The sequence below is a fragment of the Chionomys nivalis genome, chromosome 9 (genome assembly GCF_950005125.1).
Source record: "Chionomys nivalis chromosome 9, mChiNiv1.1, whole genome shotgun sequence".
Classification (NCBI taxonomy): domain Eukaryota; kingdom Metazoa; phylum Chordata; class Mammalia; order Rodentia; family Cricetidae; genus Chionomys; species Chionomys nivalis.
In genome coordinates, this window is record NC_080094.1 from 20,778,391 (window position 1) to 20,791,295 (window position 12,905).

At 47.6% G+C, this 12,905-nt stretch overlaps 2 protein-coding genes across 3 annotated transcripts in view; one reads left to right on the top strand and one right to left on the bottom strand.

Moving 5' to 3' along the window:
* Positions 1-12,798, bottom strand: part of Rpn2 (ribophorin II) — a 51,142-nt gene extending 38,344 nt beyond the window's left edge. Inside the window, exons 1-4 of one of the 2 annotated variants that reach the window (XM_057780332.1) lie at positions 12,501-12,798; positions 9,529-9,722; positions 3,228-3,323; positions 2,453-2,628 (exon numbers count right to left, since the gene is read on the bottom strand). In XM_057780332.1, the coding sequence (XP_057636315.1) occupies positions 2,453-2,628; positions 3,228-3,323; positions 9,529-9,722; positions 12,501-12,513 (479 nt within the window). In that variant the 5' untranslated portion in view covers positions 12,514-12,798. The remainder of the gene's footprint in view (positions 1-2,452; positions 2,629-3,227; positions 3,324-9,528; positions 9,723-12,500) is intronic. The other variant, XM_057780333.1, reaches the window with a different exon arrangement.
* The window catches only part of Mroh8 (maestro heat like repeat family member 8), an 83,521-nt gene continuing 82,920 nt past the window's right edge, over positions 12,305-12,905 (top strand). Inside the window, exon 1 of the mRNA XM_057780334.1 lies at positions 12,305-12,644. Within this exon, the coding sequence (XP_057636317.1) occupies positions 12,361-12,644 (284 nt within the window). The 5' untranslated portion in view covers positions 12,305-12,360. The remainder of the gene's footprint in view (positions 12,645-12,905) is intronic.

Consider the following 12,905-nt stretch of genomic DNA (forward strand, 5'->3'; position numbering starts at 1 on the left):
GCCAGGACTATGTAGAGACCCTGTCTCAAAAAACAGAAACAAAACAAAAGCAATAAATAAATAAAATAAACCCAGGTGGTCTAAAATAAAAGACATCTAAGAGCCAAGCACCAGGCAAATTATGCACAAAAGCATCCGTGTAAGAGACACTTCAGCCCAAGTCACTACTGATCTTGTAATATGAGCAGGGACTGAAATAACAATGAGAACATCAACTGACTGATTGCTCCCTTAACAAAGCTTCAAGTTTAGAAACAATCTGATTGTTGCTTCCCAACTCACAAAATTCTGGGAACGAACCTGCCTTTTTTTTTTTTTTGGTTTTTTTGAAGCAGGGTTTCTCTGTGGCTTTGGAGCCTGTCCTGGAACTAGCTCTGTAGACCAGGCTGGTCTCGAACTCACAGAGATCCGCCTGCCTCTGCCTCCCGAGTGCTGGGATTAAAGGCGTGCGCCACCATCGCCCAGAGAACCTGCCTTTTTGTTAGTGTGTACAAGCATGTGCATGCCCTGGCATGTATGTGCAGGTTGGAGGACAACTTGTAGGAGTTGCTTCTCCTTGCACCATGTGGTTTCCTTGAACCAAACTCAGGTTCGTAGTGTAAGGGCAAACAGATGTACTTGGGAGCCACTCCGAGGGGCTGGATTGGTTTGATTTTTATGGTAGTAGGCCTTATGTATGGTAGGTAAGTGGTTTACCACTGCTTTTCATTTCCAGCCCCTAATCCCACAGTTCTGAAAGGAGGAACCGGCACCATCAACCTGCTGTTAAAGCATTAACAGGTGTCTCTGTGAGGTTCCAATTGCTGTGCTGAAACACCATGGCCAAAAGTGACTTGAGGAGGAAAGAGTTTATTTGATTACACTTCTGTATCATCATACTTCATCATCAAAGAAAGCCAAGGCAAGAACTCAGAGCAAGAACCTGGAGGCAGGATCACCACACACTGGCTTGCTCTCCATGGTTTGCTCAGCCTATCTTATAGATCCCAGGACCACCCAGCCCAGAGATAGTACCACCCACAAGGGGCTGGGCCCTCCCCTACCAATCACTAATAAAATACACTACAAATTTTCCTACAATCCGATCTTATGGAGGTATTTTCTCAATTGAGATCCCTCCTCTCAGATGACAAAAACTTGTGTCAAGTTGATATAAAACTAGCCAGTACAGCCAAAGAGTGGTGGTGCAAGCCTTTTAATCCCAGCACTTTGGAGGCAGAGGCAAGCGGATCTCTGTAAATTCAAGGCTAGAATGGTCTACAGAGTGAATTCCAGGACAGCCAGGGATACACAGAAAAACCGTCTTTAAAAAAACAAACAAACAAACAAACTCAAAAACAAAACAACAACAAAAAAAAACTAGCCAGTATGACAGAGCTCCAGGTGCTCCACATCAGAGGTTACAATTAAATGGGAGGGGCTCTCTCTCTCTCTCTCTCTCTCTCTCTCTCTCTCTCTCTCTCTCTCTCTCTCTCTCACACACACACACACACACACACACGGAGTAAAATCATTCCTATAAAGTGGTTTTTCTTCATTCACTTATGCCCTTTGCAGAGGACGAATCTAATTTCTAGACTATGTTATCCCCTGAGAATCCATGTGCCCAAAAGACGCTGATCCTCACAACTCCAAGGGATCCAGTAAGGCCCTGTTCTTCACAGAACCCCTAGTGCCCACATCCCAATAGCCCTGGTCAAGCCTCACCAGAAACTGCATGTAGCTCACTGGCCTCATTGTCCTTTGATAATCTACCCTTGCTCCAGCCTCTAGCCTCCAGCCTATCTCTCTATGATGGGTGGCTTACACTTCCTCAGCCTTTGCCTTCTGCCTGAAGAGCTTGAAGATATTGTCTATGAGAGATCCACAAGGCCAAGGACTAGACCCTTCTGCCTTAATTCAAGTGCCAGTCACCGGGGATAGGGTGATGCCACGCAAGCCTGAGGACCTGAGGTCAGACTCCTAGCACCCATGGAGAAGCTGGACGCAGCAGTGTCTGCATCCTCAGCACTAGCTGGAGGATCTATGGAGCTCATTAGCCAGCCTGTCTCAAAAAAAAAAAGTAGAATGCCAGGAAGGGTAGCACACGCCTTTAATTCCAGCATTCAGGAAGCAGAGGCAGGCAGATCTCTGTGAGCTCAAGGCCAGTCTAGGCTGCATAGGGAGTTCCAGGACAGCCAGGGCTGCATAGAGAGACCCTGCCTCAAATAAAAAACAAAAATGAAAAAAGGTAGAAAGTGACCGAGGAAGACACCTGGTATTACCTCTGGCTTCCCGATGCAAACCCACGCACGCACCCACACACACATCAACATAATGGTGTCTGCCACATCTAGCAGAGCACCTGGCACACAGCAGATGTCCAGAAATGTGTGCTGCAGCAACGAATGAACCCTCTCAGGTTAGTCACCAACACAAACGATGCTCAGAAGTGTTCCAACAGACAACTTACGCCAGCACAGTCTCCTCCTTGCTGAGACGAGCAGTAAGGGCACCAAGGGCTTCATGGGATGCCAAGGGAAGGCCAAAGCCACTGAGCGCTGCAACTGCATGGTAGATCTGGGCAACAGAGGAGTCTTCACTGACTGCTGCCAGAAGCAGGTCTTTGGTCTCATTTGAAACAGATATCTGAGGAAGGAACGGCGGACACAGAGCTAGAGCAGGTTCTGGCACTTTGTGAAAGGCATACTGACAATAGTACAAGTGTGGCTGTCAAAGCCATGACCACCAAGCACCCCTGAATTAAATGTTCACAGAGTTAACACTACCCCTGTTCTGAGTGGTCAACTTAACACAAGCTAGAGTTACTTGGGCAGACAGAACCTCAACTGAGAAAATGCCTCAATAAAACTGGCCTGTAGGCAAGTCTGCAGAACATTTTTTTGATTAAAAATTGATGTGGGAGGGCCCAGACTATTGTAGGTGATGTCACCTCTGGGCAGGTGGTCCTAAGGTTTATAAGAGAGCAGGCTGAGCAAGCCATGAAAATCTCAAGGTCTCCCAGAAGAGATGAGAACTGTAAGAAAAAGCAATCTAAAAGCTTAAACCCTTAAAGGGAAAAACATTTTCTTACAGGAATAAAAATCATGTTCCAACCCACACCAACAACTCCTAAATTTTAAAAATTATATTAACAATCTGACATTATGTTCCCTCTAAAAATGCACCTTACTACATATAAACAAACAAACAAACAAACATAAGGCAGTATAGGAACCTGGGCTCACCTCACAGCCTGAGAGGACCTGGCTCGACTGGGCAGCATAGAAGAGGGAATCCACGTTGCTGGGGTCAAGGTTAGACTTGATGAAGGTACACGCTTTCTAAACAGGGAAAGTCAGAGGTAAGTGGTGACATAATGCAATAACAAGAAAAAGTAAAAGTGCTTATGGGAATAAATAAAATTCTAAACCATCTATGGAGGTTTACAGTGTGGATTATTTGAGATATAATTGTTTTTCAACAGTTATTTTGCACAGGACACTATTGCCCCAAACTGTTGACTTCTTCACACAGGGAACAGCAGGCCTGAGATGGGTAGACACTATTTAACAAGTGACCTGTGACCTGTGTGTGCTGGGTGTCACAGAGCTCTTCCTTCTGATGAACACAGGCCCTTCACATACACCATAATTCTCTCTGTTAGCAGAAGAAGTAACTGGGATGTGAGTAGATAAGTGGCCTGTCAAAGGGCAGAGTGAGAGTATCCTGACACCAGGTGTTTTCAGTGCCATGTCTCCAAAGCCAAGTGAGACAACCAATCTAAAGTGACTTAAGGCCTTCTCCTTTTCACCTGCCTTCCTGGCTCAGGCCCAGCATCCCCATGCATCCCACCCCTCAAACCAGACCCTGGGGAACTGCTGTTGGCTAGTCTCTTCCCTCCATAGCTACCCAGTCTACTACTTTTCCTGTCTTCAACCAACCCCTGGCTTGTCTCTGCCCTAGGGCAGGTCCTTGTCAACCCTCCCCTGACTGTTACAGTCCTTTTTTACCTGCCTCAAGGCATGTGATCTATTCCATATACAGTAAGGCTAAACTCTATGAAATATAAAGTACCCATGTTGCATTACCATTAAAGGCTTCCATGGTTCCCATCACTCCAGAAAAGATCCAAAGTTGCTAACATGTCTGAGTGGCATCCCCGCCCCCTGCTGTGGCAGCTTCATCAGGACGGCCCACCTCAGGCCCCAGAATCTTAGTCTCTTCTCCTGCACTTTCCAGCTGAACTGTTTTCCTACCCTTGGCGATTTCTGCCTGGCACCTTTTTCTTGTCTTCTGTCTGCCAGATGAGATCTTCCCTTCGCCTCTGCTCAGATGCACCTGTCTCATAGAGCCATTGTTTATACTCATCCCATGATAGATCACAGCCCCCACTTTGCCCTGGCTACAGGTGCTCAGTGCTGGTTGCCTGAGAACACTGCGCTTAACACAGCAAGTGAGCACAAAACAAAATTCTAGCCACTTTTGTTCTGCTGAACTGCAAGGGAGAAAAGTTACACTGCTAAACATTTATTCTAAATGAGATATTATAAAAATAATGGTGGCACATGCCATTAATCCAAGTAATTGGAAGGCAGGAATAGGCTGTGAGTTTGAGGCCAGTTTCGTCTATACAGTGAATTCTAGGATAGTCAGGGCTATGTAGAGAGACCCTGTCTCAAAAAATAACAAGCCCCCCCCCGCCCCCCAGCTATTCAAAATTTTTAGCCGATCCAGTCAAAAGTGGGTGTGTCATTTGGTACTGGGGGGTGTTGCTCAGATATACAATATTTGCCTAGCACGCACAAGACCTGGAAATTTGACCCCTAAAATCACAGAAAAACCAGGCAGTGGTGGCACATGCCTTTAATCCCAGCTCTTGGGAGGCAGACGCAGGAAGATCTTTCTGAGTTCAAGGCCAGCCTAGGCTACAGACCTAGTTCCAGGATAGCCAGGGCTGTTACAGAGAAACCTTGTTTCAAAAAAAAAAGGAAAAAAAAAAGAAAAAAAAAAAAGAAAAAAGAAGCCCAAAAAACAATAACAAAACCACAGAAGGAACCTCTGGGAAATGAAATAGGGAGGAGGAGTGGGTGAGCTGTGAAACCAAGCTGCTAGGCTACATTGTGTCATGTGTCACTGCAGGGCTACCTCACTCAGAACAAAAACAAACAAAAACAATCTTTTAAAAAAAATGTTGGGAAAAAACTTAAGATCCTTCAAACAAATGAGCTTCAACTTGAGTGCAGCATGAAAGAATCAGAGGGAAGGCAGGGTGGCGGTGGCGCACACCTTTAATCCCAGCATTCAGGAGGCAGAGGCAGGACGATCTCTGGAGTTCGAGGCCAGCCTGGTCTACAGCAAGTTCCAGGACAGGCTCCAAAGCTACAGAGAAACCCTGTCTCAGAAAACCAAAATCAAACTGAACAAACAAAAGAGCTGGGGGTGGGGGTGGAAGAAACCAAGTACTCCATCGTGTATAAACTGGGGTCTGAAAAGGAAACTGGTTACTCCATGAAGGGAACGCTGTCCACACACAGCAAAGACTCTAAGAAGTGCTCTGCTGCCCTCTGGTGCTTTAACCATGAAAAGAAAGCACCAGGTCCCCACAGTGCTAAGGTACCTTCTTCCTCAGCACTTCGAATGAGAGTCACAGTGCCTCTAGGGGATTTAAAGGACCCTCTGCATGGACATTTTTACTGTCTTAAGTTCATAGAGAAGCAAGCAGCTCAATTGACAAAAACAATTAGGTTGTTCCTAATTGGGAGAAATGGCCTTCAAATTCAGATAGCCTGGCTATATCCCTACCGGAAAAGGCTGCTAAAATGGAGTATATTCAGCACTAGTCTTCCTTGATGCTTACAAGGACAAATCAAGGGCAAGAATGTTCAGGGGCTTCATGATGTGGGCAGCACAGCTTTAACAGCAGCAGGAGTGGGGAATAATAAAACATGCTCTGGACCTTCCATGAGTGCTGCTCTCTCCAGCCCAGGGCTGAGGCTTCGGCTAGCTCTTCTAGGGAATACTTGGCTCTAACTGTAGCTGTTCTCCACATTCCAGACATTACCACTCCGTACACATCCTCACCTCAGCTTCTGTGCCCTTTGGTAAAACCCCAAGGGTCTCAACATCCTCCTGAGCAAAGAAGCACTGTGCTTTCTTCTACCTTCCTTCCTGTCAGTCCCCTAAACCATGCCCTACATGGCTCTTTCCTGCCCACCCTCCTCTTGCTTCCTCCAGCATCAGCTCCCAGCCCCTCTAGTCTCCTCTTGCACACTGAGCAAGCATTTCCCTTGCCACTGAGTCCACTGTTTCCATACACACTACCTACCTTACTTTCCAATGCTCTTGCTCCAGCTGCCCAAGACACCAACCCCTAGGCAATACTTCAAGCACTACTAAGCCCCAGGCTTTGCAGAGGTTGCTTTCTCCATTATTTCATCAGCGCAATCCCTCTCCCTCAACTGACAATCCATAATGCATTCATAAAGTTCAAGTCTTAATTTAAACAAACACGTTCATCCTTTGTCTCTCAAGCTGCTGCCTGACGGCTTCTCTTCCCAGTTCCACTTCAGTTCATACTACCAGCCCTAATCGATGGCCCCTCACACTTCAGTTCACACCATCAGCCCTAATCAATATCCCCTCACACTTCAGTTCACACCATCAGCCCTAATCAATATCCCCTCACACTTCAGTTCACACTATCAGCCCTAATCAATGTTCCCCTCACAGTTCAGCTCACACCATCAGCCCTCATCAATGTCCCCTCACAGTTGAGTTCACACCGTCAGCCCTAACTGATGTCCCCTCAAATTTCAGTTCACACCATCAGCCCTAATCGATATCCCCTCAAACTTCAGTTCACCCCGTCAGCCCTAACTGATGGCCCCTCATACTCACAACACCAGCAGAGAACAACAGCAGAGGAATGCATTCAACCTAAATTTCATGTGGAGCTCCAAATCCTGCCACAGCTCAGAAGGCACTGTGAGCGCCCCACTCCTCTACAAGCCTCAAACACAAATCTGATGATTCACAAATGTTTCTGCCCTTGGCATGCCAATCCGACTAAAATCTGACATTAGTCCAACTTCATTTGTTACACTTTACAATACAAAACCTCCACTAGTTGCCATTGAGTCTTGAAAGAAAGCAAAAACCAAGCCAACTGCATAAATGATGAGCATTTGTGTGGCAACAGCTTATCATATAATACTTTCAGTATTTGTGATGTAGCATATAATATAATTATCATATAATACTTTCAGTATTTGTGATGTAGCAAAATATCTCAACGTGTTGGGAGGCCTTGCTGGTCAGAGGTTGCAGTCTATCACAGCCTGGCAGTTTTCTCCATAGTTAGATGACACGGAGATATAGGAGGGAGAAGACTCCCTCCCTATAGTGAGACTTCCTGCTCTCTACCTGCCTTTATGTGGAGGTTGTCCCTGGGTCTAAAGGACTGATCTTATCTGAAAGCTGTCTCTAAGCCTGGATGCCTGATTTATCTTAGCATGACCCTCTGCTATAGGACCCTGCTGCCACATACGAAGCTTTATGATAGGAGTGTGTCACTTCATGCAAATTAGGGTTTGTCCCTAGGCTTCCCAATTTTATATATTCCCTATACTCAGGAATAAAGCTGGGCAGATTCACCTAACTCATCTCCTGAGGGCTGTCTCTGTCAAATCCACAGCCGTCCAAACTCTGCTCCCTGCTTCTACTCTCTCCACCCTCATGGACCAACAATCCCGAGGAAGAAGCAGAAGCACATCAAAGCATCCTGACAATCAAGGATGCATACTATAATGAATAGTAGTACTACGGTCAGTGAGATGGCTCAACTAGCGAAGCTTCATGTTGCCACACTTAACAAACTGAGCTTGATCTTTGTCATAAACAACCTGTAGGAATTGGTTTTATCCCTCCACCATGTGAGTTCTGAGAGCTGAGCTCACTCAGGTCACCAGCTCTGGCAGCAGATACTTTTTACTCAATGAGCCATTTTAGTACATAAATGGGTGGTTTCCAAATCCTAAATCTATGGTAATTTCTTATGAAGTCATAGAAAACAAGAAATATTCAGGGAAAATGCCTTAGCCTAACTGCCCATGATTTTGTAATGGCTACACACCCCTTAGCTGTTCCTTGTTGTGGAATATTAGTTCAAGATGCGCTCCAAGTGTTTTGTCTGTGGAACATTTGTTTAATGATACAAAGGCGTGTGGCATTCTTTTATGCGGCTTTCGGTTAACTCTGTAAAGCTGTGTTACTCTGCTTGCTTAAAACACCTGATTGGTCTAATAAAGAGCTGAATAGGCACCGGGTGGTAGTGGTGCACACCTTTAATCCCAGCACTCAGGAGGCAGAGGCAGGCGGATCTCTGTGAGTTCGAGACCAGCCTGGTCTACAAGAGCTAGTTCCAGGACAGGCTCCAAAAACCACAGAGAAACCTTGTCTAGAAAAACAAACAAACAAAAAAAGAGCTGAATAGCCAATAACTTGGCAGGGGAGGTGATAGGTGGAGCTGTCAGGCAGAGAGAATAAATAGGAGGAGAAATCTAGGCTCAAGAGAAGAGGGAAGAAGGAGAAAAGGAGAAGGCCAGTCACCAGCCACAGAACCAGCTGTGGAGTAAGAAAGGAAGAAAGGTATATAGGATAGAGAAAGGTAAAAGCCCAGAGGCAAAAAGTAGATGGGATAATTTAAGAAAAGCTGGCTAAAAACAAGCCAAGCTAAGGCTGAGCATTCATAAGTAAGAATAAATCTCTGTGTATTTATTTGGGAACTGGGTGGTGGGCCTTCAAAGAGTAAAAAGTAAAACAACAATAGTTCCTAAATCCAGAAAACACTTCCACTGCACCGTATTCTGCTCAAAAAAAAAGTAGACTATGTCCAAATTGCCTGACACAATGACCATCACTGATTAATGCAGGTGAGTCCTCCACCTTGAGCTCCTTTAGGAGTTGTTAGCACCTAGCACTTTACAAGCACATGTTATGGGGCTGGGGAGATGGCTCAGTGGCTAAGAAGCACACAAACCAAATACAAGCTGTATTGAGCAGTTTCACAGATAGAGTTCTGGTAGATTCCAGAGGCTCTGACTCACTTTCCTCCTTTCCCTTAGAAACACCCAGCTGGGGGCTGGAGAGATGGTTCACTGGTTCAGGGCACTAGCTGCTCTTCAGAGGACCTGAATTCAATTCCCAGCAACCGCATGATGGCTCACAACCTTCTATAATGGGACCTGATGCCCTCTTCTGGCAAGCAGACATATATGCAGATAAAGCACTCATTTAAAAAGAGAAAGGAAGAGCCGGGCGGTGGTGGCGCACACCTTTAATCCCAGCACTTGGGAGGCAGAGGCAGGTGGATCTCTGTGAGTTCGAGGCCAGCCTGGTCTACAAGAGCTAGTCCCAGGACAGGCTCCAAAACCACAGAGAAACCCTGTCTCGAAAAACCAAAAAAAAAAAAAAAAAAAAAAAAAAAAGAAAGGAAGAAAGAAAGATTGGGCTCTCCTAAAACACTGAGCAGAAGAAAGGCAGCATTACCTTGACGTCTGGCACTTGTGCCCCAAGGCTGTTGAGTCCCACGATGGAGTAGAAGGCAGACTCCAGATTTGTGAAAGGGCGCTCCAATGAGGCTTTCAGTCTCTCCACATCATGCTTGGTGAGGTAGTGGGTAGGTGTCAGAGCCTGGGTGCTGGCTATGATTGTCAGGGCCAACAGGAAGACAGCGCTTGAACCTTTGAGGGAAACGGCTATTAAGTACATGCCACTTACCCTGGGTCCCAGTCCCAACAATGATGCACTAAGGTCTGGGAGCCAAACCCTGTGGGAATGATGACCTACATCTTCGACTACCAAGACAGTCTTGCCTACAAGCTCCAGGAATCTGAAGAACAAGACCACACCATTCACAAGTAAAACTTCCCAGGACAAGTAAAAGATCCTGAACCCTTAAATTGTGTTTCCTTCTCAACCAAACTCCTCCCCGGCCACTCCAACAGCCGTCTCTTTCCAGCCTGTTCCTTAAGGAGCCACGTTCCTACCCAACACACTCTTTAGGTTCTCCTCAATTTCAGCTTTGTCTAATGTGTCCTTTCAGGTTTCAGCTTCAGTATTGTTAGGATGAGTTCTGCCCCAGTACAATGAAGAACCTAGCCTCTGGGCTACATGGGAACCATCCACGGCCTCAGCTCTCAGGCACAGAGTTGACAAGTGTCACCCCTGGACTTGTTAGGAGTTAAGGGAGAAAGGTTCTAGAATAATGACTGGCCTGTAAAGAGCACTCTGCTTCCATGACTGTGCTTGCTGGTGTAGCCACTCAGCAAAGGTGCACGTCTTTAGTCCCAGCACCCAGGATGCACAGAGACAGGTGGAGTTTGAGGCCAGCCTGGTTTACAAAGCAAGTTCCAGGACAATCAGGACTATATGGAGAAACCCTGTCTCATGACAAAATAATAAGAAGAATGAGAATATAAGGACTGATTTCTCTGCTAAACTGTAAGCTCTAGGCCCCTAGAGCAGGAGGTGGCTAAACACTATTTCTCATATTTATTTCAGTATTTCCAAGTCTTACAGACTGCCAGGTATGGTATGCACTGAGTAAATATTTAACAAATAAATGGAAAGAAAACCCAGTCCCATCTGTGATCCCCCAGGGGACAGGAAGAAATTGTAGGAATGGCATCCTTCTTTCATTAAAAATAAAAATTGAGGGAACCTTGTGAATAGGCTGTCATGAAACATGAGTGAACTGCCTGTCACCAGAGTTAAAAGCATTAAAAGGTAATTACAAGACTAACATCAATGGCCCTAAATGCTTTGCCTATAGCTCAAGTTTAATTTGAATTAGAATCCTTTAAAGGCATTGCTTTACAAAGAAGAAAACGGAGGATTACAGTAGCTTACACGTGGCCGGTCTTGGTTGGACTCAACCCAGTCAACACTACAGAGTTCACATTCCACTTAAAAAATTAAACTGGGGTGGGGGGAGGTCAGAGGAAAACTTGGGAGTCAGTTCTCTCCTTCTACACGGAGTTCCCTCTGAAGCTCCAGCTCCTCGGGTCATCTTATCAACCCCTTATCAACCGGGCTCAATGACATGAACCTTGACCCCCCTACACCTTGACAGCCCCCTACTTTTTTCCTTCTTTTTGAGAATGTTGACAGGATAATACATAACTCACAGAGAATTCCTCTTCTAGGAACAGTAGTTTCATTTAAGTCTTGGTGTGCTTGCTAACCTAATTGTGAAAGTGCTTTAAAAAAACGAGAAGCCAGCCGGGCGGTGGTGGCGACCGCCTTTAATCCCAGCACTCGGGAGGAAGAGGCAGGCGGATCTCTGTGAGTTCGAGACCAGCCTGGTCTACAAGAGCTAGTTCCAGGACAGGCTCCAAAACCACAGAGAAACCCTGTCTCGAAAAACCAAAAAAAAAAAAAAAAAAAAAAAAAAAAAAAAAAAAAAAAAAGAGCCAGGATGCGCAGAGGTAACGGCTTCGTTCCCTGGGTCTGGCGTGTAGCCCCTCTCAGCCCCAACGCTGAACTGAAAAGAACAAAGCGCTCTATCATGTGCAGTATCCAGCAATATATGGAGGATCCTCTGTGTATCGTGAACTTGTTTTTCTCTCAGTGCTGGGGCCTGAACCCAGCTCCCCAGCTCCCTAGACCCTGCCCTAAGACGCATAACTGAGACTCAAACTGGACACAGTTTCGATTCAAATTCTGACTTTAACCACTTGACTACCAAATTGAAGAGTGAAATGGCAAGTTTTGTTCACTGCGTTCCGGGATTCCAACTACTCCTCAGCCAGGGGGAATAGCCAGATACACCCAAATGGTGATTCTGAAAAAGACGACACTAAGATCCACACTACTGCGTCCATTCCCATCTACCCTGCACTGTTAAAAGCAGGCACAGCACACCATCTCACACAGCTCTTACGAAGCAGGTACCAGATGAGAAACGGGTGCAGAGGGGTTAAGTCCCTGGCACCTGCTCTCACAGTGACTGTGTGGCCGGTTACAGGTCTGCACCTCTAGTATCACTTCATAGCCTAGGCTTTAGGCTAGGTGAGTCGCCTGTCCCTGTCAGGTAGAAAGAACCTAGAGCCCAAAGACAGTGCAGTGACGTGGTGAAAAGGCTTTCAGGATGCCAAGTGCGGCTCCCAGACAGGTTGTGGGCCGCGGGTACCACTCCAATGAATGAAGGAGGCCAGGCCCGGGGTCCGCGCTACCGCGGTTCGCGCTGGGCCTCGCGGGGACCCGTAGCCACGCGTTGGACACCCCCCCCCCTCCCGGCACCAACCCTTCGGGTCGCCGGCACTTCACCACAGCTCGCAGCCCTCCGTCACACCCACGACCCCGAAAGCGCCCGAGCCCATGCCCCTGCCCCGTAGGGGAGGGGAACCGCGCCTGGCCGGCGCCCGTGTGGTCCGTACTACCCTCCCGCGGGCGACGCCCCGCTCCCCAAGGCGTGTCGGCCGCGGGGCCCCACTGTTGAGCCATGCGCAACGCCTCACCCGGCGGCGCCATTCCTCCGAGCAGGCCCCACCAGAGCCCGAGCAGGCAGACTTCCGCTCTGGAAAGTGGCTCCAAGAGCGCGCCGGAGGGGACGCCAAGGACCGGCAGCACACGCCGGCTGCCGGGATGGGATCCCGGCAAAGGTCAGTCTCGGCGTCCGCACTGGGCAGGGCCGCTCGCAGCAGCCGCGGCGTGGCGGGTCCTGTCGAGGCGTGCGAGCCGCTCTCAGGGTTGCTGCTTGAGAACCCGCAGTCTCCCCCGCGCCGCGGTGCACTTGGAACCGACCGCCTCCCAACCGTCCGGCTCTGGCCGCCACCCGGACGCGATTGGACGGGGACTTGGGCTGGGCCTGAGACGGGGCCGCCTCTGATTGGCCGGTGCCAGTGACTGGCCAGACGCGCTGT